Raw genomic sequence first — 26,778 nt, forward strand, 5'->3', positions numbered from 1 at the left:
AAGAATACTGGAGTGGGTTTCCATTCCCTTCTCCAGGGGATCTTCCCGACGCAGGGATTGAACCTGCCTCTCTCGTGTCTCCTGCGTTGGCAGGTGGATTCTTTATCATCTGGGCCACCTGGGAAACCCAGGAGGAACCCAGATCAGGACTCAGGCTTGGAGGTGGAATTGGGGAAGGGAAGGGAGGTGAAGGGGGAAAAGAGGGCCAGGACAGGGACGAGGCGGAGCAGCAGCACCCTCTGCAGTACGTGGGGGTCATTCTCAGAGGCACAGAGTTTTCCCGGAGACTCTCAGTGAGCTGCGACTTTGAGCTCATCTTATCCTGGACTCTAGCCCATCAACCGTTAAGTCCTTGTCTGGGCTTGTCCTCACCCTAGGTTGGGGTTACAGGACCCAGAGCACCTGTGCTGAGCGCAAGCTGAGCCCCATGGCCAGGGCACAGTGATCTGTTTTAAAAGAGCATCCCAGGGGTGTCTTAGGCAAGCACCCCAGCACATTTAAATAGGAGTCTTGAAAATTCAAACTTTAAGAGATAAAGCTGCAAAATTCTGATGACAGAAGCTCAGCCTGAAGGTAGGACAGCTCAGGGGTATCTGGGGACATGGGAGCCCCTGGGGCACATGAGTCCCATTTTGTGTAAAGTCACCCTTGTTCACTGGTTAAGGTCAGCCTGGGTGGGTTTCTTGCTTTCTGTGATGTTCTGAGAGGAGCTGGTGGCCCCACGTTCACCTAAAGGGAAGGAGTCATCTCGTCCCATGATCTTTCCCTTCTCTTCTCTCGCCTCAGTTCCTTCCCCACTAAATGTTTGTAGCGTGCCCTCTAGGTCCTCAACTCACCAGCGGGTGTGAGGGGTGAGCAAATAAGAAAGCTGGCTACACTATTACTGGGCCCTTGGCAGAGACACCAAATGGTGAAGCAGAGGCCAGGCATTGGTTTGTTAACCACTCTGAATGTTTGAGCTCTGACTACACAGCTACCCCAAGCAGAAATAAAAGGGCTCCTCATAAAGAATGGTGGCTGGTTTGAAAGAAGTGTATCCATTTGATCATATTTTCTCAAACATCTTGGGTGAGGTACGTATGTACTGTTATGCCCAGAGTCTGAGTCCCCAAACTGAGAGAATAAGACGTCCACAGCAATGCAAAAGCATGAAGGGGTTTTATTTCTAGCTCGAGCTAGGGCTCCCACCACATCCAATGTAGTGGAGTGGAGCAAGAGCCCCGAGCCCAGATTTACAGCAGTATTTATAGGTTTAGAACAAAGACAGAGAGTTGGCAAGGGCTGATTGGCTGCAGGAGTTTCCTAGTATTTACTAATTAGCTAATCTTTATTGGCTGCAGGGGTTTCCTGGTATTTACTAATTGGCTATTGGCTGCAGGGGGATGTCTTTTACGTCCTGATAAACTCAAACCAGGTTATGGGGAGTATGCTGATTAGACAAGTCCTGGCATCCATGGGGATGACCTCACTTGGCAATGACTCAGCTTTCCCCGTGAGTCCTACCTTAGTCCCTGAAGCCTATCATGGCGTTTGTTAGGTCCCAACAGTGCACATATTGCTTTATTGTAACATAATAATTAGGTTATTATCAGGAAGGGAAGAGGCATGCTACTCTTATCCTTGGGTGTAGGCTGGATTTCTGTTTCTCAGATTTGGCAATCCTTACTTCCTGGGGAGAGAATTAAATGACTTCTTTATTCCTCAAAGGACTAGTCCCATGTCTCTCAAATCTGACCTACAGGTGGGTTTTATTTGGGCCACACGGGTTTAAATGGAATCAATGGCTGAAATGAAAAACTTGAGATGTTGTCGTGAAGATGGAGGTTTCAGATTTCTTTGGAAAAGTCTGGCAATACTGGCTGGCGGTTGCCAGGGAAGAAATTGACTCAGGCTGAATAGAGACCCAGGATCTCTTATGTGCTTCGGCCCCATCATGTCTGACTGCTCCAGGCGTGGATTTCCAGGGGCCTGCTGCTGTTTATCAGCTCCTTCCCAGTCTGCTTCACACACTTACATTATCTGCATCTCTAGCTCAGAAGGAGGGGGGCACTGGCCTGGAAGAATTTAGTCTGTCAAGGATGAGGGAGATAGATAGTGGGCAGGGGTGGGGGTGCTCGGTGAGTGGCAGGGACCTGTGACCTTTTGCACAGTCTGGGAGGACAATGCATGGCTGTGGGGATGTCCCAGGAAGCCGGTGGGGCTGGATGCAGAGCGCGACAGCCCCGCTGGATTGGAGCCTGCGGTCTTGCACAGCACTGTGCTGCAGAGCAGAGGCTGCTCCTCTGTGGCTCACCTCTGATCTTGGGGGGAAGAACTCAAAGGAATGGATGAGTGAGGGTCCTGGGAAAATGACTCAGTGGACAGGACTTTAGCTGCAGGTGGTTTCAATTAGAAACACAAAGACGTGTTACATTTTTTGGTACCTGAATGTTGTCCCAAATGGCTTAATTAATGAAGTAGTCATAAACCCCTTATGTGATGAGAATTTGCTTTCCAAAACATTCATAGTACCTTGCCCAGGGATCTGGTCGCCAAATCACTCCCTCCATTCACTCATCTATCCATTCATCAGATATCGGAAGACCCACGATGGTTGTGATGTAGGCATGGACAACACTGAGCAAGATAGCATCTCCAGTTCTTCCGAGTCTTGTGGTGATCTGGATGAGAGATCTGGAACTGGAGTGGAGAGGACATTGCTTGGGAGCAAGAAATTTGGGGTCTTAATTCCATTTCTGTCCTTCAACTCCTGGGTAATATTGGGCCAACGACTAGATCTTTCTGGGCTCCACTTTTCTTATTTGTAAAATGGGGCTAAATTATCTATGATTTTTTTTATTAACTTGTAAAATACTTTGCTGAAGAAAGGAGACATACACATCTGAATGTAAAATGTAGATTTTCGTATACGTAAGGGCATAGTTGGTTAGGCTTTTGTTTTCTTCACGGATGTGAATTCGAAATGAGAGTCACAATACATTGTGTTTTGCTTCAATGTGTTCACTCATCTTTGATTTCATATTGTTGTTGTTGTTTCAGTTGCTAAGTTGTGTCTGACTCTTTGTGACCCCAAGGACTATAGCCCACCAGGCCCCTCTATTCATTGGATTTCCCAGGCAAGAATACTGAGCGGGTTGCCATTTCCTCCTGCAGGGGATCTTCCCAACCCAGGGATTGAACCCACATCTCCTGCACTGGAAGGTGGATTCTTTACTGCTGAGCCACCAGGTAAGCCCAACATTTCATATATAAGGAATCAAATGAAAAATGTTTTTACAGGTTTAGCTGTAGGAAGCGGAGGGGACCAGTAATGCTTCTGTCAAAATCAGATGGTTTCACTGTCTCTGAGTTTGCGATTTGTTGCAGAAACTGAAGGGCAAATGAGACCTCTGAAGGAGAAGAAACTTAAGAATGTTATGCAGTTGGGGTAAAGGGTTTATTATATCTACATACAAGTAGGCATTTATTGGCATTGTGTCAAAAAGAAAGGACAAAGTGATAACAAAAACTGAGCATGAAAACAAGACAGCTGCAACAGACCAATATTTAAAAGCTTAAAGATTCTCAGAACACAGAACCTGGAATCACAGCTTTCAGCTTGTATAGTTAATCATCTGGATTCTCAAGTCAACTCTATAATGCAAGCGACACGAGACGATACAACACACCAGCGCAGTAGTCTCTCACTGGGGGTGGAGGAAGGCTTGGTGGGGCTTCAGGTCACTGATGGGAAAGGGGCTTAAAATCTCATAAATCCTCCGTATCTTTTCTCCATTTCAGGAACTTCCTTGGAGTAACTTTCGCCTTCTTCCTCAGGGGGTAGGGGCTCGGCGAAGCGCTTGAGGAAGCCACCGTACCTTTTCTGGTAGTCCATCCACCACTCTGGACGACCCACTCTTCTCATGAAACCCCCGTATCGCTTCTGCAGCTCTTTGGTTTCATCTTCCAGGTGGGGGCTTCTCTTTAAGCCTCTCATGAAGCCCCCGTATCTCTTGCTCACGTCTTCAGCATCACTGCCCTCCTGGTGGAGGCTCCCCTCTCGCTGGTCCCCGGCTCCCAGCAGCTCCTTGAGCAGGTTGGAGGAGTTGCCCAGGCCGTCATCGTCCTCTGCATCCTTCTTCATGAAGCCCCCATATCTCTTGCCAAGGACCTCACCTCCATTTGCCTCTTCCTCCGCTTCCAGGGGGTACAGCTCATCCATTTTCTTCATGAAGCCCCCATACCGCTTCATGAAGCCCCCGTACTTCTTGGCAAGCAGGTGGCTCTCCTCCTGTTTGCTGAGGGCACTGGTGGCATCTGGAGGAAGCTCTAGTTTGGTCAGCTGCAGAAGCTCCTTGCAGGTTTCCCAGGTCTTGAGAGAAGGCAGTTTCCCCTCACATTCCAGAGTGCAAGCCTGGGGAAAATAATCTGATTTAATGACAGAAGAGGCTTTTCTGATTTCACTCAGGAAACACATTTTCACTCCCCACCGCCCGCCCCACTGGGCCACTCTATGCTTGCTTTGATGAAGAAACTCCCACTTAATAATCTCATTTTTCTTACAAATTTTAGTTGTACTGAATAGGCAGATCGAAGGAAAACCAGAGGGGAGATTGTGGAGAACTAACTGAATCAAATTAGAATTTGTCTTTGAATTTTACCAGACTGGACTATGTTGTACTATTGCAATATTGTAAAGATATTTTCCCACCCAATTTTAACCTATATTTTTCTTAGCATTTCAGTTTTTTTATGGTTCTACTTATAGAACTCAGTTACTAACTCTTAATTTAGACATAAAAACTAGGCCCTTTCTTGAGATTTAAAATATATTGGTATATTACTTAATATGAAATATATGCATATTATTTTTCACAAAGAAAAGAAGCATTTTATTTGTGCAACAAAATTCTGGTATATAGTTAATCAGCTGTTACTAATTATTTAAATTTTGTGTCTAAGAAAAATACATGCACAAATAAAAATCTACAGATCTAATAAAAATAATGGTCCTGTTTTATTTTTGATCTGATTAAGAAAGCTAATCATTATTAAAAATTTAAGATGTTCAGATTTCAAGACTATTTCTATCCTAAAGTGAAATTTAAACACTCCATTTGCCAAAAATTTATGTTGAATATTTTGTATACTATTACCAAAGGCTATTTTAATATTGGCATTCCTTAAAACAAATAATGGCAAATAACTAGAATAACAGTCATTAGTACAGAAGTGATATTAATTTATATCTTACAGCCTCTCTCTCTCATGCTCAGTAATGTCGGAGTCTTTGCAACCCCATGAACTGTAGCCCACCAGGCTCCTCTGTCCATGGGATTTCCCAGGCAAGAACACTGGAGCAGGCTGCCATTTCTGCCTCCAGGGCATCTTCCTGACCCAGGGATCGAACCTGCATCTCCTGCACTGGCAGGCGATTTACCTGCCACTGGGAAGGTAATATCCACCTGGGAAACTGATATTCCTACAGCCATCTATACATTTTCTTGTATTATTTTTCATACTTTGTGTTGGAGAGTAAATTCAGTTTGGACATCAGTCATGGCATGGCTGCTCATTTTTTTTAATCCATCATAGAATGAAGTGCAAGTGTCTTTCACATGGTGCAAATTCCAGAATTACTTGTTACTTGATTTTACTACATAGTTCTAGCTAGGCAAGCTTATTTCTCATGTATCTTTTCTTTTTCTTTAACTATCCTATATGCAAATCCCAAGAGAAAACCAATCAGTAAAACACAAATAAGAAAGAAAAATATGGATGCAGGGGATTGTCACCTCTACTAAAGATGCAACATTTTTTCTCAGAGTTTAAATATAAAGACCTATTTGTCAAATGGAGAGGATGGCGCAATCCAAATGGAACAAACAAACATCTAACCTGAAACATACCATACTGTCTTGGGTTCTGTAGAATCCTTCCCTTAGTGATTGTCCCTGTTTTGTGCATCTAGGTAAGAGAATTGCTTCAGAAGGTCTGGAGAGGCACTTGTCTCTTTGGATTAATACATATGCTCTGCCCAACTTTTTTAGTCATCACAGAATCTCAACAAATTGAGAAGACAGTGCAAATGAACCCTTGGGGGAGCTAGTTAAAATGAAGCTTCCTGGGCCCCCACTTCAGCGATTCTGAGTCAGTGGGGGCAGCAAGAGTGATTTAGGAGCATCGGATTACCATTAGAATGACAGTTCTTTTGAACTTAGATTCCTTTCCCCCAACCACACCAAGCCCCTGTATAATTTATCTTTGGATCATAGGCCACCTCTCCTGTGCCCCTTTCACAGCCAAATTAAACTGTTGTCTTACTAGTTTAATTAATAAAATGCACTATTAACAATAGTACCTTCTAGGCAGGACAGAAGTTAAATTCCAGGGGGACTCACCTGCAGAACAGTCGCCGACCCATCTCTCCTGTCCACTGCATTCTCCCTGCCTCCTCTCCCTTTATCCACACCGTCCCGTCCCCGCGCCTCCCCCCACCCCACCCCTCCCCACAAGTGAGGGTCATGGTCTGAGAGACCTGAGGTTAAAAGGGCTAGAGAAATGAAATTCAAAGAAAGACGGCGAGATTATAAATCATTGTTATTTGCGGGAAGGATGGGTAGATGCTTGTGTGCGGAAGGGGCCCTAGGTGGGCTATGTGAGCAGCTGGGTGACTGAGCACCTTCCCTGGGGCAGGAGAGGGGACAGCCGGTGCTCTCCGAGGTCCTGAAGAGAGAGAGAGAGCGCACCAGCGGGGCGCCCACCTCCCCGGGGTGAAAACGAACAAGGTTTGCGCGGCGACACCGTCGCCCTTTCGGTCCCTAGCTAGTCGCGGGGACCCGAAGCTCCGAACCAAAGCGGGACCTTGGTCAGCGTTCGGGGAGCAGTCGGGATACCTGGGTCACCTGGGGTCGACGCCGATTGTGAACACGGCGGACCCGGGCTGTGCGCGCAGGGTTCGGGTTAGCTGCTCCCGCACCGCGCGGAACACTCACCAGCGGGTTGAGGTCGGTCGGGCGCGCCAGGCGGTAGCTGCACGTGGCGCAGTCCTGGCTGCATTCTGCCCTCACGGTCGCCAGGAGCCCGGGGCCGAGCGCCAGCAGCCAAGTGCAGAGTCCCAGGAACCGCGCCATGGGCTGCAGGGAGAGCGCACAGAAGCTCCGAGCCTGTCCGCGCGCCCAGCGGGGCTCTGGGAAGGACTCCGAGCCGGGCAGCCGCAACAGGGGTGAGGGTGCTTCATCGAACCAGAGCTCACGGGACCCTCTTTCCTGCCCTCCCCCGCCTGCCCGGGGGACCGCTCCGATCTCCTCTCGGTTCCCGAGTGGTCCCTGTGGCCCGGAGCCCGGGGCGGCCCCAGGCACTGGGTCTCTGCAGGGCAGGATTCTGGAGGGGACTACGGAGATCAAATTCGAGAGCCCGAGAGCCCGGGGAGTGGCGACATCGACCCGGGTCACATACAAGGAGCGGAAGAAAGTTAGGGGACCCCATGCAATGCAACAAGGAATAAAAAGCAGCTGGCTGAGAGCCCCAAACCCACGCAGCAAGGTGGGCTTCGGCCGAGTTCACTCACGTTGCCGCTGTTCGGGGCACGCAGGTAGGTCGGGGAAACCAGGTCCAGGGCGACTCTGGGTGGGGGTAGAGCCACGAAAGCGGGCGGGCCTCACCCTTGCGGTCCTCGGCGTCGCCGCGGCTGCAGCGCAGAGACGGGTCTCCGGCCTCGCCAGCCTCCCTCGCCGTCCAGGCTGCGGCGGCAGGAGCCACTTTATAATTCGTCCCGGAGCGCAGGAGGCGAGCGTGCCCCAATCGCCGGCAGGCTGCCGCTGACGCAGGCCCTACGCCGGCCGCGCACCGCCCCCGCCGGAAGAGGGGTCCGGGCCCGGGCGGGGGGCCCAGCGTGGCGGCACACCCCTCGGCCGGGTGACACACCGAGGCAGTTAGGAAAGTTGGGGAGAGGGTGCGAGGAGATCAAGTCCCCCCGCGTAAAGTCACCGCAATTGCCATCCCTGGGCAGCGCGCTTAGCATCAGAGCCCAGGTGGGGGTTAGCGGGAAGATAGATTGATTTAGATTCTCGAATGTGCTGGAGACCCTAGGAGTAAGTGCTGAGATGACCCCACCCCGCCTCCTCCTGGAGCGCCCCCGCCGTCCGGGTGGGCATCCGGCACAGCCGTCCAGAATGTCGTCACTTGTCCATCCATCTGTCCCCAACGCACTAGACTTCTTGCTGACAGCAAGGCGCGTAGTAGGCGCTCAGTTAATGGTTAAGGGAATGACTGAAACTTTCTGGGAATCTTAACATCTCCGGAGGGCGCTTTCCCTTTTTGCGTTACTGAGACCCCCTTGCCAAGCGCGCACGCGGTTGCCAAGTTCCCACGCTTCGGGAACGACTTTCTGTCCGACCAGAGTGTCCTGGGGGATTTAGGCTAGTGAGAGGGGGTACGGGGTTGAGATGGTCTCAGGACCATCCATTTCAAGAACTAGTAGACTTTTGCAGTTATCTTCTGGGGAAAAGCTGGGACTGTGATGGCGAGAGAGCGAGGTGGGAGGATTCGGTGCCCAGGGCGTCCCGCGCTTGGTGCGCGTACCTCTGGTTGGCTGGGAGGGGGCGGAGCGCCGATGGCGGAGGCGCGGGCTGTCTCTCAACTGAGGCCCGCTAGCCACCTTGGCTCTGCGGAAGATTACCAAGATGCAACCATTTACCTTGTCAGTGTCCCCATTTGGAAAATTGGTAGAGGTAATGGGACAAAATAGGGCCGAAGGCTATCCATACGGTTCCGGAGAGACACAAATGAAATAATGGACCAAAGCACTTAGCTTTAGCAAGCCTTAAGAACGTGCTTCTAATCCAGACATCCATATGCCTTTAGGTTGTCTATCATTAACGTATCTTTCGTTTATTGTTTACTTATCCATCCATACATCCTTCCATCCATCCATGTACCTATCTATCAATCCTGGTCCTAGAGGGAAATCACAGAGTCCCAAAGCTGGCAGACGGAGAAAGAATCCCAGTGCTTTCCCAGCCAAAGCGCCTTCTGCCCTTAGACCTTTGCGTGGACCAGCCGCCACAGGGCTCCTCCGAGCTCGGGCGGCGTTGCGTCTTCCACTCTAGTCACTAGAGGGCAGCGCTCTCCTGCGTAGGTCTGGGCACCGGGGAAGAGTAGCGCGCCAGCAGCGGACACGCACACGAGTGCCCGCGGAGCAGCATTGCGCTCCGCCTGCCTCCCGGGCAGGGGCAGCCCCGCACCCGGCGGGGAAGCAGAGCGCGGGGCTGCAGCGACAGAACGCCCCAGACAACCCCAAGGAGCCAGATTGACATCTAGCCAGAAAGGCAGGACGCTTCCCCGTTGACCTTTTAGGCTTTTCACAGGGACGCTGGTGGAGAGCTGGTGATGTCTCCAGCCACTCACCCAATAGGAACGAGGGTTCCCCCTGCTGCCTGGGGTTTTGAAAGGCAGGAACTACACAGCAGTGCTCAGCGCGAAAGGATTGCACGGACAATCCGGGCTTAAGTGGAGAGAATACTTGCTGTATCAGCACAGGCATACCTGGGATCACTCCGGAACAGACTTGAAACTCGTAACGGGAGACTGGAGGCTGAGACCCTGGTGTGAATGACTGCACCATAGGGTGCATTCCCCCAAAGGACCCTTGGAATCTTGGAAAAGTAGCAGCTGAAGACTGAAAGGGGACTTGGGGATAAGTTATTTCAATCTTTATTCTAAAGATGGGAAACCGAGGCTCAGAGCGTCCAAATGACCACCCAGCCATAACCAGGCAGAACCAGATCATCTCACAAGTCTCTAGGGAGAATCCCGCCACCCTATCAGGCTCGGTTTGTTTCAGTTGGAACAATTACTGTTTGAGTTAGTTTCTCTTGTTGCATCTGCATATTTATATATATATTTTTATGTACTTTTGGTTGCACTGGCTTTCTCTAGTTACAGCAAGCCGGGACTTCTTTTGTTGCAGAGTAAGGGCTATAGATGGTATAGTACTGTGGCTCAGTAGTTGTTGCGAGGCATGTGGGATCTTCTGGAACCAGGGATTGAACTCCCAAACTGGCAGGTGGATTCTTAACCACTGTGCAACCAGGGAAGTCCTCTCTGAGGCTTTTTAAATGTCAGGAGAGAGAGGAAAGGAAACCGAGGCCATTCCCTAGCACCTGCCTGGGTACTTGGGGTGTAGATGGTGCTGAATGAAATGTGTGTTGATCGATTGACTGAAGGAATGAGGTGGGGACAGGTGGGTCTATTTTTGTGCCCCAATCAGCCAGGATCTCTTCCTACCACCTTCTCCTTGTCTACCCTGGGGCTACAGGTCATACATTTTTGTGTTCATTTCTTTATATTTGAACAGTTGCTAGCGGGTTGCAAAGGATTCATCTTTTCATGATCCTTTAACTATTTCAGGAACTAGTAGATTTTTGCAGTTATCTTCTGGAGAAAAGCTGCCCTTGTAATCAGACTCAAAAAAAGAGAAGAGAACATTCTCTTAAAGCAGCTAACCCAGAGAATTCTGATTCCCAGGTTAGGATCAAGACCTTGCCTTCTAATCCTAAGGTCCTTGACATCAGACAGAAGAGATTCATTCTAGAGGCCAACAAATGTGGCTTGTAAAACCCTGATGATGAGTAGTATTTTACTCAGTTCTTATGTATTCTGGGAGCCCAAAGGAGGGATTTTTAAAACGTCCTCTCAGTGTCCTCTCATTTCCAGGATGGAAGATCCTTAAGTTGAACCATATCATTCAGGTGCCTGTTCTTTTTCTTGCTTCCCCTTCCCACCACCCAAACACACATACTTTATTATGGAAACTGGTTTCTCTGCTCTTCTCTTTTGTAGCAATAAAATAGCAGCAGCGGGTAGAAGGAAGTTCCTCGTTCTGGGGATTGTGTAATGTTTCAGAGTAAAAGCACCATATTCTCACACTTCTGATGTTTGGAGTCACGGCAGAGCACGGCACACCTGCCCCTCTTCAGTGACAGTGCAAAGCGCGGGCTTTGCGAGATAGGATTCTGTGAGCTGGGCATGTTGCCGTGAAGGACCACTACTAAAGCATTTTCTTCAGACTGGAGCAGAAAAAGCATCCTGGCAGAGAGGCAGTAAGCAAAGTTCCTGGGAAGATGACTTGTGATGTAATAAATCCACATTCTAAGGAGCATGAATGCTGGCATATTGTCATCCTCAAACAGTCAGGAAGCAAAATAAACCCCTTGGAAGAAAAAGGAACCTGGTACAGAGTTGCCTGAAACTGAGTTTAAATAATAGAAAATGTATCACAGAGAGATAGAGAAAGCAAGCAAGAAAGACAACGAGGAAATATTAAAAGAGCCAGGAAGGGAAATATACATTTTAGTATTGGGATTTTCCAGGCAAGAATACTGAAACGGGTTGCTGTTTCCTCCTCCAAGGGATAACCACGGTCTTCTGAGTCTCTTGCATTCCAGGCTGATTCTTTACCTACTGAGCCATTTGGGAAGCCACATTTTAGTGTTAAGCACAGGTAATTAGACCATGAATAAAGCAAGTCACATTACGACTCAGATTGAAAGAAGATAGAGCTACAGATCCTTTGGCTGTTTGACTTTTGAAATGACTTTGGAATGGAATTAACATTGGAGGAATTTAACAGCCACTCCAGAGAACCAGTCATATTAAAAAGTTGTATTGCCTCTTTGAACCTAAACTGTATTTAATCACTTGACTTTGATTTGTTTTGGGTGATTTCCAAAATCAAATTCTAGATCCCACCTGCAGGACCTGAAGAAAAGGCGATCAAAAGTATTAATTGAACGAATGAAGACATCCACCAAGGAGGCTGTTTCCACCATTGAGGCAATGCTAGAAGAGGAAATCAAAATGGGTTTTGGGTAACAAGAAATCACTGACATGAAATCTATGGCTCCAGGTACCCTACTTCTGGAGGGGACCCTCTGCATACGACCCACAGCACAAGCTTTACACGTGATAGGTCCTCAGGAAAGTTGTTTTTGTAAAACACGTTCCTCTTGTGGCTACATCATCCATAGCTCATGTGCTCATGGGGTGGACATCAGAAGTCAAACTGTTGTCATAAAATTTTATAGAGAAAGAGCTAGACCCTGCAGATGCTCACTTCTCACACATTACTCTCTTGGTATCTACTTTTTGTATATAGACATGTCAACTTAAAAATAGTCACAAGCTGAAAGTTGAGAGTTATGTTTTATTCACTGGGAGTTTTTAAGACTCTAGGTCCGAGAGACAGCATCTCAAGTGACCCTGAGAGAACTGCTCCGAGGAGGCAATGGGAAGAGTCAGGTTACAGAGATGTTTTACAACAAAGGGCAGGGAGCCTGAACATCAAGAGAATATTGTGAATTAAAGGAAACCAGATACTCCAAGTTAAGGAATTGAACAATTTTCTTTGTATAGGAAGATGCAAGAGTCTGGGCTCACTGAAATCATTCCTTTCATATGCATCTCAACTCTCTGGAGCCAGTCTCCTGTGTATTTTCACATCCTGAGCTCCCTCGGGTTCACCGTAGAAAGTGGCTGTAATCTGATGGCTGTTAGATCCCTCGTATTTTTCTCCTTCCTGAGTGCCCTGAAAGGCTGGAATTGCTGATGACTGTGACATCCTTATTTACAGATATGGCAGGAAATACTCCATTTCTCAGATGTTAGAGCTTAGAGAAAAATGTTATTTTTATGTGTGTGAACCTCGTGAAAATTAGTCTAGGAGAAGTGATCTTGTGTGGCACAAAATATAATTGAAGGAGATGAGTAAGTTCAAATTATATGTCTTTTTTTCTACTCTAGGATTGTTATCTGATTATACATTTAGTGGAAGAGCAATGCCAAGAAATACCTCAGTGGAAATCCTAGACCTAACAAGATACACAATTTCATGCAGGAGAACAATTATTGTGCTGTTTAGAGTTTAGGATCACAAAATACTAATTTTAATTTCCATTTTGTTATCGAGTGTGTAAACTTGGGAAAGTCAGTCTCTAAACCTTATTTTTCTCATCTGCACAATGGGGAAAACAAAACGAACCACACTAGCTTGTTGCATGGATTAAATGAGAAACGAATATGTGTGTACACACATACTGTGTAGGGATTCAGTTTTTATTAATGGCCTTTTTTGTGCGTGTTGTTGTTGGGCTGTGTTAAATTGCATTTCTGAGGTAGAATTTATTTTTCTTCTTCTCAGTTTCTGGATTGTCATGTTCTTGGCTTCTTATTTTTGGAGCTATAATTTGGTTGCCTTAGTGGAATGTTCAGATAAAGAAAATAAGTGAACATTTTGATAATGGTTGAAGGAAATGGGCTATTTATCTACCTGGATCTAGTGCTCCAAATTAAAAATCACAGAGGTAGAGTAATTTATAATAACTGCAGATAGCAAGGTGCTTCATAATGTTATAAGATATTGCTAGAAAAGAGGACTTGGGCATGACGTACACAGTCATCAATTGTTGTTTTATTTGGGATAGATTTTGTAGATTAATCTTCAACACTTCTGTGTGTCACAGAGCCAATTAGAGGAGGTAAGATGTAGATGTGTTTGGATTGGGACACTCACAGGCTACCCAGGAGGGCAGGGTTCCTCGAACAAGTGGAAAAGGCTGGAGAGAGAGTCAGAGGACAAGGCAGAGAGGGAGAAAGGAGCCTGTGGATGGAGACAGCTGTCAGAGTGCCATGCAATGTGAATGGGGAACTGACTTGCTTTGGAAGCCTTGACGGAGGAGGCTGAGGGATAGTGGGAGTGAAGCAGGAAGGAAGGGGGAAGCACTCTTGGAGGGGACTGGGGGAAGCAGCTGGTCACCCAGATTCGCCTGATGGCTCGAGCATTGGCTCCCATGAGCCCACCACGTTCTCTGCCATGCCCACTCCCACAGTGAGCTCCTTAAGGAGTTAGATCACCCCAGGAGATCTGCTTAGAGATGGGGTAAGAAGAAATTATTTTGTCCCTCATGTAGAATATGTTTGTGTTTTTAACTTCATACTCCCTAGAGAAGATGTGGGAATAAGACAGAATGGGAGCTGCTGGGATCATCTCTTATCATTAGCCCAGTCCATCATCCCCTTAGAGGACCACACAGACTTCATTAATAGACATTCTCCAAGACAAGTTCTCCTTTAGCTTCTTGCCATGTGTCCTCCAAATGTACTTGCCTCTTTTATGTAGATTGTCTCTGATTTTGCATGGAGCATCCCACTAACCCTCAGGAAGCCTGTGTCTTCGACTACTGCTTTCTCTCTTGTATTGTTAGTTTTAGTTGTTACTTCTTAGTCCTCATATACTCTCATAAAGCATAAAAACTTGCTTATTTTTCTTGTTTTTTAAATAAGCACTTTCTTAGTACATTGGTAGATGCCAAGGACTGGCAGGGGGAGGAGGTGAGGTGGGTGAATGAGAAGTTAGTGTTTAATAGGGACAGAGTTTCAGTTTAGGAAGGTGAAAAATTTGGGAGATGGATATGGTGAGAGTGGCACAGTCATGAGAATGTACTTAGTGCCACTAAACTGTATAGTTGAATATTGTTAAAATAGTATGCTTTATATTATGTGACTTTTACCATATTAAAGAAGTGCTAAAAAGAGCACTTTCTTAAATCTGTAGTCATTTTCCTCCCTGCTCAATTTCTATCTAACTATCTTGGCAGTGAAGATTGTTGAAGAATGGTCCGACTCCTTTATGACCCTTCCTCGTCTCTATGAATTTCTTATTCCATAGCTATTTTACTGTTGCTCTTACCACTCCCATGAAATCACATCTGTTAAGGTCAGTACTAACTTTTAGATGAAAATCCAAGAAACTCTTCAGCTCTCATATTACGTGTTGTGTCTACAGTATTAGATTCTGTTGTCCATTCCCTCTAAGATTTTCCCCTAAAACTTTTCCTCTGCCTATTTTGCTCAAGCATTTGTACTCTATCTCCTGGACTTTTCTTTCTCCATCTGTCCCTTACGTGGTGATGTTCCCTATGGTTTTGTTCTGGGTTTCATCTCATCTGTTTTCAAGATACATGCTCTGCTTGGGAAAACTTATCCAATTGCAGGGCTTTGTCTCTCATCTGTGTATCAGTTACTCCTGAGTTTCTGTCTGCGGTTCTGACGCCTTCTCTGTCTACATGTGAGTACCTCAATGTTTGTGTGCTCCAGGCGTGTCAAACTTACCATGTGATCAGTTGCTTTAGTTATCTCTTCTTTTAAAAATCTGCCATTGCAGATTTTAAAAAATGTTTTATTTTAAATTAAAAAAATTAAACTTTGAGTTTAATTTTTAAAAAAGTCTGTCTTCACTCTCAGTGACTGGCAGACAGTTAAAATCATTCTTTTTTTAAAAATTTATCCATTTATTGAAATTTATCCATTCTAATGGATATTGAACTGTGGTGTTGGAGAAGACTCTTGAGAGTCCCTTGGACTGCAAGGAGATCCAACCAGTCCATTCTAAAGGAAATCAGTCCTGGGTGTTCATTGGAAAGACTGCTGTTGAAGCTGAAACTCCAGTCCTTTGGCCACCTGATGCAAAGAGCTGACTCACTGAAAAAGACCCTGATGCTGGGAAAGATTGAAGGTGGGAGAAGGGGATGACAGAGGATGAGATGGTTGGATGGCATCACTGACTCAATGGACATGAGTTTGGGTAAACTCCGGGAGCTGATGATGGACAGGGAAGCCTGGCATGCTGCAGTCTATGGGGTCGCAAAGAGACACAACTGAGCGACTGAACTGAACTGAATTGATGATAAGGTTTAAAGTAAAATGTTTTTCAAACAATATATCCAGTGTTCCAGCACTATTTATTGAAAAGACTGTTCTTTTCCCATTGAATTATTCTGGAAACTTAGTTAAAAATCAATTGACATAAAATTGTGGCTCTATTTCTGAATCTGTGTTCTATTCTTTGTTCCACCGATCAGTATGGTGCTAACATTCCATGCTGCCTTGACTACTGTAGCTTTATATTAAATCTTGAAATAAACCAAATTCTCCAACTTTTCTTTAGCTTTTTTCTAATTGTGTTACCCATTACAGTTCTTCTCATTTCCATGTACATTTTAGAATCCGTTTATCAATTTCTACAGAAAAGCGTGTTGGGCTTTTGATTGGACTGATTAAATCTGTAGATTAGTTTTGGGAGAAGTGACATCTTAACAGCTCTGTCTCCCAGTCCATGAGCTTGGCATATCTTTCCATTTATTTCATACATTTTGATCTCTTTCAAATGGTGTTATTTTATAGTCTGTTTTCCAGTTGCTTGATTTTTCTTAAAAAGGAACAAACTTTTTATTTTCTACTTTTATTGGAGTATAGTTGATTTAAAATGTTGTGCTAATTCTAAGTGTACAGCGTAGTGAATCAGTTCTGTATCCACTCTTTTTAAGATCCCTTTCCCATAGAGGAACAAACCTTTTCGAGTTCTGTGCTTCTTAGTTGCTCAGTAGTGTCTGACTCTTTGCAACACCGTGGACTGTAGTCCCCCGGCTCCTCTGTCCATGGAATATTTCAGGCAAGAATACTGGAGTGGTTGCCACTTCCTATTCCAGGGGATCGAACCTGTGTCTTCTGCACTGGCAGGCAGATTCTTTACCACTGAGCCACCTGGGAAGCCCCTTACAGGTTCTAACCTTATTCTACCTTAGATTATAATTGATAGTGCATTTTTCGGCTCCTAGCTTGTAGGTGATTTCACACTGTTCAATTCCTATGTGTAGGCACAGGGATTTACATTTAATAGGCCTCAATAAAAGTTTTTCGAATAAGAGTATCACTTTCAAGATCAAGTTCATTTTGGTTTAGTTTTCAAAAGACCATTAAAAAGCACTCAGAATTTAAAACTCTGGGGATTCTCATAGCTTGAACTATATCTGAAAAGTAGAATGAAGTGATTTGACAGTTACTTGACTGATTTGAAAAATGTGGACTTTTTCTACACTTGATTGGCATTCAAATTATTCATTGTTCATCTTAACAAGATAAATGTCAAATCACATCCTAGATTATGTTATCTCAGGAGAGAAGTCTAATAAGAAGAGAAAAAAGGGAGGGAATGGCTCGTCCTAAAGCAACAGAATTGCACACAGGTGTAGAGTGTAGGGAGCTGGTGCTGCTCGGGACCATGACGACAATCACAGAGTAGTAAGATCTCAAGCTTGCAAGGAGTCTTAGAGGCAGAAGAGAAGAATTAGAGGTATCTAGGATCCATCATTTAGAGAGAAAAAGCTTTCTTGTCTTGGTGGGTTGCAGCACCATCTATTGTGGAGGCTCAAAACTGGAAACTCTGGGGTATATCTAGACACCTCCTCACCTAGATTTTATTTTATTGGTATGGTATTTCTAAACTTTTTTAAAATCCACATTTTAAAATAAAAATGAACAACTTATTAAAAATTAATTTTCCTGATTTTAAATTCAGACTTTTTGTAGGAAAACTAAGATTTTGGGGATTGTCTTGAAAACTGGAAGGTATAGAAGGCATTGGTTTTTGTTCTACAATGGCAGCAACTGGTTGGAACAAGGTGGGGCTGCTCCCTGCATGTACCTTCTCTCCTCTCCCATCATTTTCACCATTCTGGCCTCTCACTTTTTTATTTATTTATTTATTTTTTTAGTTCTTGGATCTTAGTTGCAGCACACAGGATCTAGTTCTCTGACTAGGGATCAAACCTCTGGGAGTCTTAACCACTGGACCACCAGTAAGGCCACCCCATCCCTACCCGTTTTACTAATATGTTTTACCTCCTTGATTCCTGGAGCCATGACTCTGTAGCTCAGTTGTCTTGGAATTCAAATCAGAAACTTATGTGTTATCTGTGACCCCCTCCATCTTCCTGAATCTCTTATTCCCATTCATCACTACACCCTAGGGCTTCCACCTTTCTGATGTTTCCTGACTTTATCACCTCCTCTCTCCCCATCTTCATTGCCTTTATTCAGTCCCTTGCTATTTCTCAGATGGATTACTGCCATGGATTCACTGCATTCCACGTGATGGTAACATTTGTGGGAAGAGAGAAGCGGTGGAGGGTAGGAGAGGTGGGGAGGAAGAGATCTTCTGTCCGAAGTGTTAGTTAGTTAGTTAGTTAGTGCTCAGTTGTGTCCGAATCTTTGTGACCCGATGGACTGTAACCTGCCAGGCTCCTCTGTCCATGGAATTCTCCAGGCAAGAATACTGGAGTGGGTAGCCATGCTTTTCTCCAGGGGGATCTTGACCCAGGGATTGAACCTGGGTCTCCTGCATTGCAGGTGAATTCTTTACCATCTGAGCCACCCAGGAAAGCCCCCTTCTGTCCAAAAGGCAGTAACAATATTTTCAGAGTTATAAAGAGCACTTTCCTGAGCATCATTGTTACACGTGGACATAGGAAGTGGATCATTAGTGGAAGGAAAAGAAAATGAAGATCCTAAGGCATCTGGTCCCATCACTTCACGGGAAATAGATGGGAAAACAGTGGAAGCAGTTATCAGATTTTATTTTGGGGGGCTCCAAAATCACTGCAGATGGTGATTGCAGCCATGAAATTAAAAGACGCTTACTCCTTGGAAGAAAAGTTATGACCAACCTAGATAACATATTGAAAAGCAGAGACATTACTTTGCCAACAAAGGTCCCTCAAGTCAAGGCTATGGTTTTTCCCAGTGGTCATGTATGGATGTGAGAGTTGGACTGTGAAGAAAGCTGAGTGCCGAAGAATTGATGCTTTTGAACTGTGGTGTTGGAGAAGACTCTTGAGAGTCCCTTGGACTGCAAGGAGATCCAACCAGTCCATCCTGGAGGAGATCAGCCCTGGGATTTCTTTGGAAGGAATGATGCTAAAGCTGAAACTCCAGTACTCTGGCCACCTCATGTGAAGAGCTGACTCATTGGAAAAGACTCTGATGCTGGGAGGGACTGGGGGCAGGAGGAGAAGGGGACGACAGAGGATGAGATGGCTGGATGGCATCACCGACTCGATGGATGCGAGTCTGAGTGAAGTCCGGGAGTTGGTGATGGACGTGGAGGCCTGGCGTGCTGGGATTCATGGGGTTGCAAAGAGTCGGACACAACTGAACGACTGAACTGAGCTGCACTGAACTGAAGTGAGATGTATGCTTTATTTTTATTCTTTCTGGATTTTAATCTTCATTCTCTTTCACTAGTTTATTCCCATAAGTGTGCATGCAGTTTACCATAAATGTAAGGTAGTATAAATTTTCAAATCAATAACTTTCAAATAAAGGACCGTATAACTTTAAAATAAATGTATTCAAGAGATGGGTGTCAGTTGGAGACCTCTAACTACTACCCGCTGAAGGAACTGGTTGGTCAAAAGTATGTATTCAGACAGTCTTCATTTGCAACACTGGTGATAATTATCTGCGGAGTTTCTGAGCCAAGGTAGCATACAAAGAAATGTGTTAACTGTTCCCAATATTTGAAAAGAAAGTTTGTTTTTGATTTAGCTTTTGGATGCTATGTCATGCAAACCTCAACTAAAGAATCAGAGCTTCCCTTAGGTAAGTCTTCATGTGCTTGTCAACTTGGAAACAGATTTAGAAGCTGAGAGCATAAAGATGACGTGTGTGTTTGTGTGTGTGTGTGTGTGTGTGTGTGTGTACTGGGAGTGCAAGATAAGACTTTTTGCCCCAGTTACTTAGTTAATGCAAGAATCACAGGAGAAAATTTGACTGTGGCTATATCCTTTCTTATCCTCAGTATCTAAAATAGAAATACCTGAACTGAATATGCATATGTATAACCATAGCTTAGAGCAGTAACTCTCTCACAGAAGGGTGTTAACCTCAATGGGGACACCTGTTAAAGAAATGCACAGCTCCCGAAGCCCCTGTCCAGACAGTCTGATGGTATACGGTCTGAGTGTGTAGTTGCAAGGTCCCCAGCTGGTGTAGCAAATTATAGAGAATCGGTGTCTGCAGGAACATCACGCACATGGATGCCGCCTGGCTAATCATCTCACCTTGGGATCTTAGAGTGTGTGGTTGTGGGGTTTGCTCTGAGTGACACCTAGAAAGTCAAACACAGACACTCACACACACCCCACACACCATATACATATGCATTTTGCTTTTTCATTTAAAGCCCAAGGATAACACTATCAAGTGTTAGAGAACAAAGGTAGTTGCCCAAGTTTCTTAAAATCCTGAAAAAGAAAGTGTAGGTCATTGGAGGGGCCCATCACCCACCCTTCACAGAAACTACTCTCACTAAAGGGAAGACCCTGCTATTATAATGAAGAGAGGAGGCAGATTCCGAATCTTCCTTTAAAATGTTTTTGTTTTTTTTTTAATAAAAAGCCCTACAGACCGACATGTATACATTACTATATATAAAATAGGTAACCAACAGGGCCCTAGTGTGTATCATGGAGAACTCTACTCAATATTCTGTACTAACCTCAATCAAAGAATTTGAAAAGAATAGATACAAGTACTCAGACTGTAAAGAATCCGCCTGCAATGTGGGAGACCTAGATTTGACCCCTGGATCAGGAAGATCCCCTGGAGAAGCCACTCCAGTATTCTTGCCTGGAGAATTCCATGAACAGAGGAACCTGGCGTGCTACAATCCATGGGGTTGCAGTCAGGGATTGGGCCTGACTGAGCGACTAACACTTTTACTTTGCTGCTTTAACTAGGATCCCACTTCGTCTTTTTTTGTTTATGCTGGGTCTTTGTTGCCGCATGGGCTTTCTCTAGTTGTGACAAGTGGGGTACACTGTCTAGAGGTGGTGCTCAGGCTTCTCATTGCAGTGCTTCTCTTGTTGAGGAGCACAGAATCTAGCGTGCAGGCTCAGTAGTTGTGGAGCACGGGCTTAGTTGCTCTGAGCAGCATGTGGGACCTTCCTAGACCAGAGACAGAACCCATTTCCCGGACATGGAAAGTGTGGAGTCTTAACCACTGGACCACCAGAGAAGTCCCTCACTTTGTCTTTGAAGCACTCACATGCTGGAGGGGTTCAGAGCCAGCCAAGATAGGAGAAGCCTTAGATTAAAGCCACTGTATCCTCAACGTCAAGCTTCCTTCGTAGTATTTCGGTCATAGTACTTGGTACTCAATTCCATTTTTGTGCCTGGGAGCCAGTAGGCTCTCAGTAAGCATGTGTTGAGTGAGTAGATGAATTGGTAGCAAACTTGGCATTCAGACTTACAGCAAGTGTGAGAGGCTGCTGTCCTAAAGATTAGATTTTCTTCCACACACCAGAAAAAAGCAATTATCTTATGCCAGATACTTAAGGACATGTAATTAGCCAGCCTAGATGAGATCGCTTCCCAGAAATCAAGCTGCCAAAATGAGTGAGAAAGTGTAGTTTTATGATTGAGGTTCTCTCTCTTAAGTGATGCGTAGAGTAAACTCTGTTTTTAAGAGTTTGTGTTTGGTACAAATAAAACATTTAAAATGTGTAAGCAGCAGAGGAAAGCAATGGTAGGAAAGCGAATTGAATTTTTAAATGGCATAGCTTATTTCCCTTGAAATGAATGACTCAGAAGTTCTGAAAATGAGACTGAAGCACTGGCTCATTGAGTGGTGGTGGATTTAAAAGCCTCTTTCACGCACTCATATCCATAAGTAATGGGCTTCCCAGGTGGCACTCTTGGTAAAGAATTTGCCTGCTCAGTGCAGGAGACACAAGAGATGCAGGTTCATTTCATGGGTTGGGAAGATACCCTGGAGGAGGGCATGGCAACCCACTCCAGTATTCTTGCCGGGAGAATCCCATGGGCTGAGAAGCCTAGCAGGCTAAGTCCATGAGGCTGCATAGAGTCGGACACAACTGACATGTCTGAGCACATAGCACAATCATTTTACTACCTATGCTTAAGAAATAATCCAATAAAAATGCACCTTGACATACTTTCTATCTTTTTGACAAGCACAGGCATCACTACTTCAGTCCAGAGTAATATTCTGAGGACTTTCAACACGTCTTGGCAAGTGCTGGTCTGTATAACATCCATTTGGATTTCAGCGTTGTCTTTGAAATAATAGCCTGATCGTGTTTCTGATGAATACGTCTAGAGTTAGTGCCAGTTTTTCTTTGTACTGTGTATCTTTCAATAAAAAGATAAAACTCTGACTTTTTAAACAAGAACATATCTCTAGAAGGAAACTTACTAAGGCATCTAGACAGAGGAATAGATATTGCATCTCCAAATAAGATTATATGAAGATTGCTAGAAAACAAATTGGAGATAAAGCTAGAAATATTCCCAATGCCACTTGAATTATCTTTCATCTAAATCTGCTTCTCACATTATTAAATGTGGTGGAATTTCCACCCAGTTGGTGCCTCCTGCTCCTCGTATCAGTTACAAATGCAAATCCAGGCACATCTTTATAGAACTGTTATATTACACACATTACAGTCTCTGTTCAGACCCAATCAACTTCTGTATAGCAGTGTGCCAATGGACACCCCGGTTAAACCAGGGATGGTAAGTAGGTAAGAATAGGAATTAAAGATCATAGACATTGCTGGAAAATATTGTACATGAACGGAAAGAAGAGCTCCATTGCACTTTTAAGAAAATGAATCTAGCTCCTTAGAGGCAAAGTGATTGCTTTGAATTCCTGACAGCTATAATTATGGCTCAGAAGTGTGCCTCCCTTCACACTGTCTGGTGGGGCAGGAAGGATGTGGAGTCAGTGAAAGTGACAAGACTTGAGAATTTCCATGGAGGATGTATGTGTTTGTGTGTGTGTGTGTGTGCACGCACACACACGCTCAGTCATGTCTGACTCTTTACAACCCATGGACTGTAGCCCGCCAGGTTCCTCTGTCCATGGGATTTCCCAAGCAAGAATACTGGAGTGAGTTGCCATTTTGACCCAGGGATCGAACCTACCTCTCCTGCTTGGCAGGAGGATTCTTTACTTCCTGTACTACCTGTGGTCTGTAGCCCTGTGAGTGACTTTTCTGCATTCCTCCCCCTCCACCCCCAGAGTGACAACATTCTTCATGTGAAATGTTTTGCCTCTTGCTGTACAAAAGCCCTGGAAAGGAATTTCTGGAGGTTTAGAACAAGCCCTATAAGAAAAGTCAGGAACAATTGTCAAAATATGTTATAAGCAGCTCTGAAACTACTTCTTTAAATAAATAAAATGTGTTTCAGAAGAAAGGTTTGTTTGGGCTTTTCTCACCGTGGGTCTGTCTGGTGTTTGCTCCCCAGAGGAAGAGCGAGGCTGCTGTCTCTCTGTTACTTCTGCGGCCATCAGCCTCCAGGTCTGCAAGATGCCTGGATTCCAGTCACAATTGCTCACTTACTGCCATGGGGCTGAAGTGTTTGGAAGAGAATAAATATCCCAGCGATAAGTCAAGATGGCAAACTCTGGGATCAATCAAGAGCAAATGTGGATAATGATCAGTGGAGAATACAATAAAGCCTTTGTTCTCAGCTGCCAAGCAGGAAGCCATCCGGCAATCTGTTCTTACATCTCTTTGTTCAGGTGGGTTTAAGTCTACCTCCTTCCACCCCAGGGCATAACGCAGTTGAAAGACTCCTGTACTCCGGAAGAGAAGAAATTCTCAAGTGACAAACACATCTAGCTGGTGGTGTTGTCCAGTTGTTCAGTTGTGTCTGACTCTTTGTGACCACAGAGACTGCAACATGTCAGGCTTCCGTGTCCTTCACTATCTTCCAGAGTTTGCTCAGACTCATGTCCATTGAGTCAGTGATGCCATTCAATCATCTCATCTTCTGTCACCCCCTTGCTCCTCAGTCTTTCCCAGCATCAGCTGGGGACCATCAGACACCTTAGTTCACATAAAATCTTACTTCCTCTTTGTGTTTCTGGGGCTTCCCTGGTGGCTCAGATGGTAAAGAATCTGCCTGCAATGCAGGAGACCCGAGTTCCATCCCTGGGTTGGGAAGATCCTCTGGAGATGGAAATGGCAGCCCACTCCAATATACTTGCTAAGAAAATCCCTGGACAGAGGAGCCTGGTGGGCTACAGTCTGGGGTCACAAAGAGTCACGACTGAATGACTAACACTTTCTCTTTCTTGGTCCCAAGACTGAGCCCCGGACAGGGGTTCTGTACAGAGCCCTGTAGAGACTCTGGGAGCCTCAGTTCTGGTGGCAGCAGCTGGGGGACCCTGAGGTGCTATGGCTGTCAGTTCAATCTTGCAGCTGGGGCTAACGGGCACCACATTGTCCCGTGGTGCTTTTCCTGGAACTGTCTTAACGACTGTGAATAATAGTTTTGAAAGGCCCAACACCTGATCTTCCATTAACAGAACTGGCTATTTTTGCTTTTAAATGTCCCAAAGAGCCAATTCATCCTGAAAATCTCCAATTAGGTGTGCCAGATGGAATGACAGAAGTGGGTATTTCAGGAAATGACCCTTGCATTCCCGATTTGTCCAGTTGAGGTAGGGTGTTTACAGTGAAAACATTTCCTCTTGCCTTTTTGTACTATCCCATTTCTGAGTGCTTTGTTGACAATGCCTCTCACCTTTGGCAATGGAGTGGGAGGCATCTTGGGAGAGCCTTCTACCAGAGTCAGCAGTATCCCCCCACAGCCTTACCTGACTTGTCTGATGCAAGACACATGGACATAACATCTGTTGCTAGCTGTGTGATTTTATAGTGCCACTGGAATGTAGACAAGACCTAGGTCAAAATTGTTTCTGCTCCAAACAGAGAGCCATTTGAGGGGCAGGGTTTATGGAGCCCTAAACTTTGTGGTTACTGGTAGAGACACCATCACAGGGAGCCAGAAAAGTCTAGTTGTAGGTCCAGAATAAGCAAGAAATGTACAGTAACAATCTCAGTTATGAAAAGGCCAAGAAAAAGAAACAACCATGAAAGAATTTTAATCAGGGATTCTCTAAGCTTTCAAACCATGTTTGGGAAGATTGAGCAGTCCATGGGTAGGACTTCATGAAACCAATGCAGGCTTGAAATTGGCCAGTTCTGAATTCATTTGAATTAAGCATTCATCTGGCATGTAAAAAAATCCATTTAAAACATTTCCTTAGGTCTTTGTACTTGTTTATTTCTCCTTGTACGTGCCATAACTACTGATGTAACGTTGGCAAGGTAGTGGTGGGTATACTGTCCCATATTTGGACTTTCACTTTCACTTTTTTTTTTCCACCGGAAGAGTAGATTTTAATTTACATTTATTTTCTATATGCAAGATTGAGCATCTTGTTCTATGTTTAAGGACCATCTGCATTTCTTTTTCTAAGTTCTTTTTGTTGTTACCTCTTGCCCATTTGTCTATCAGGTTCTTCATCTTCTCTACTTTTAGAATCTCTTTATGCATTAGGACTATTAGCTCTGTCTGTGTCTGTGATAGGTGTTGTAAATCTACTTCCCTACTTTGTCATTTGTCTTATACTTTGGTTCTGCAAATATGTTAATTTTAGGTAGCTAAATTGATCAATATTTTCCTTTGTTGCTTCTGTGTTTTGAATCATAATTAGGAAAGCTTTTGCATTTTCAGGCATTGAAGAAATTCACCCTTTTTCGTCTTTTCTTCTGTGGTTTTACTTCCTACATTTAAATATCTAAACTGTTTGGAATTTTCCTGGTGTCCAGTGTAAAAGAAATAGATACTATTTTATCATTTTCCATATTACTATTCAGCTAGTCCAATATCACTTTATTAAGAAATATATTCTTTTCCCACCGATCTGAGATTCTGTACTTCCCATGTACATTCTACAGTTCCACATGAAACTCTGTCTATTTGGGGATTTTCTGTTTTGTTCAGTTAGTCTTGTCTGTACATTCATGATCCCACATCATGCTGTTTTTAATTAGGCTTTATCGTTTACACCACAGCGATACTTTATAATGTCATCTGATGTATGGCAAGAATAGTTTCTCCACTCTACCTGACCTATTGGGCTCCTTTCCCAGGGTGTTTGTAGTTATTCTTGCTTATTTTTTCTTCTATATGAACTTTATGCCCACCTTGTCTAGTTCCAGGAAAAATGTCTGTTGATATTTTACGGAGATGGCATTAAGCGATAAATCAGCAGAGGGAGAACTGAAATGTTTACAGCCCTGAGTTTTCCTTTTGAGGCACACTGCTGGTCTTTCCATTTTTCAGTTAACTTTATTAGTGTTTAGGAATATTTTATGATTTTCCTTACATAAATTTTATGTTTCTTAATCTTGTTAAGTTTATGCTCAATTTTTTTTTCTAACTGTAAATTAGACCTTCTTTTCTGTTATATATCTTGGCTGAGTTTTGTTTTATATGTGAAGGCTATTTAAAAAAAAATCAATCTAAAACTATTGCACTCAACTGTCTTATTGTTAGCAGTAGTTTTCTACTGGTTTCTTTTGTGGGGAGAGTATTACAGATGTATAACTCTATCACATGCATATAATGTTATCACATACATGTATGTCTTACTTTTTAATTCTTATGCCACAATTTGTTTTCTTATATTTTATTACTTTGGCCCAAATCAGCAATACAGTATTCAAGAGTAGCTCCATTGCTATTTAAAAGCACTTCACAGAGAATAAAGTCGGTTGGGTGACCCTTTCTTCCAGTTTCAATTTGCTGTCCTCCTAGTAGAGGTGTGGAGATAGCCGATTTCCCAGCATTGAACAGGAGGGAGACAAAGGAAAACTAGGAAGCTGGATAATTTGCAATCAGGCATTCAGACCTGGGAGTATCTATGGTTCCCATGAAACATATCATTTAATTGCCAGCATTTCAATGCTTCACTTATTTGGGAGTTGCTGAGATAATTGGCCCATTAAGCATCAAGAACTCACATGTTTATGGAGATATTTAACTTGAGTGATTTATTTTGCCAGCATAGCACAAAGGATGAGT

General features: G+C 44.5%; 1 protein-coding gene across 1 annotated transcript; it reads right to left on the reverse strand.

The window, feature by feature from the left end:
- Nucleotides 1–3,417: 3,417 nt before the first annotated feature.
- On the reverse strand, nt 3,418–7,798 carry PENK (proenkephalin). Its single transcript, XM_040261259.1, has 3 exons — nt 7,550–7,798; nt 6,975–7,115; nt 3,418–4,393 (listed from the first exon to the last, which is right to left on the reverse strand). The coding sequence occupies exons 2-3, from the start codon at nt 7,110–7,112 to the stop codon at nt 3,740–3,742; spliced, it is 792 nt and encodes a 263-aa protein (XP_040117193.1). The 5' UTR covers nt 7,113–7,115; nt 7,550–7,798; the 3' UTR covers nt 3,418–3,739.
- Nucleotides 7,799–26,778: the final 18,980 nt, after the last annotated feature.

Source organism: Oryx dammah, unplaced genomic scaffold (assembly GCF_014754425.2).
Source record: "Oryx dammah isolate SB20612 unplaced genomic scaffold, SCBI_Odam_1.1 HiC_scaffold_19, whole genome shotgun sequence".
Taxonomy (NCBI): domain Eukaryota; kingdom Metazoa; phylum Chordata; class Mammalia; order Artiodactyla; family Bovidae; genus Oryx; species Oryx dammah.

Bases quoted from the DNA above. Each gene is read 5' to 3' on its own strand.
- PENK (XM_040261259.1), bottom strand. From the start codon at position 7,112: ATGGCGCGGTTCCTGGGACTCTGCACTTGGCTGCTGGCGCTCGGCCCC. The intron at 4,394-6,974 runs GTGAGTGTTCCG...TATTTTCCCCAG, and splicing joins CGACCGACCTCAACCCGCTG to GCTTGCACTCTGGAATGTGA.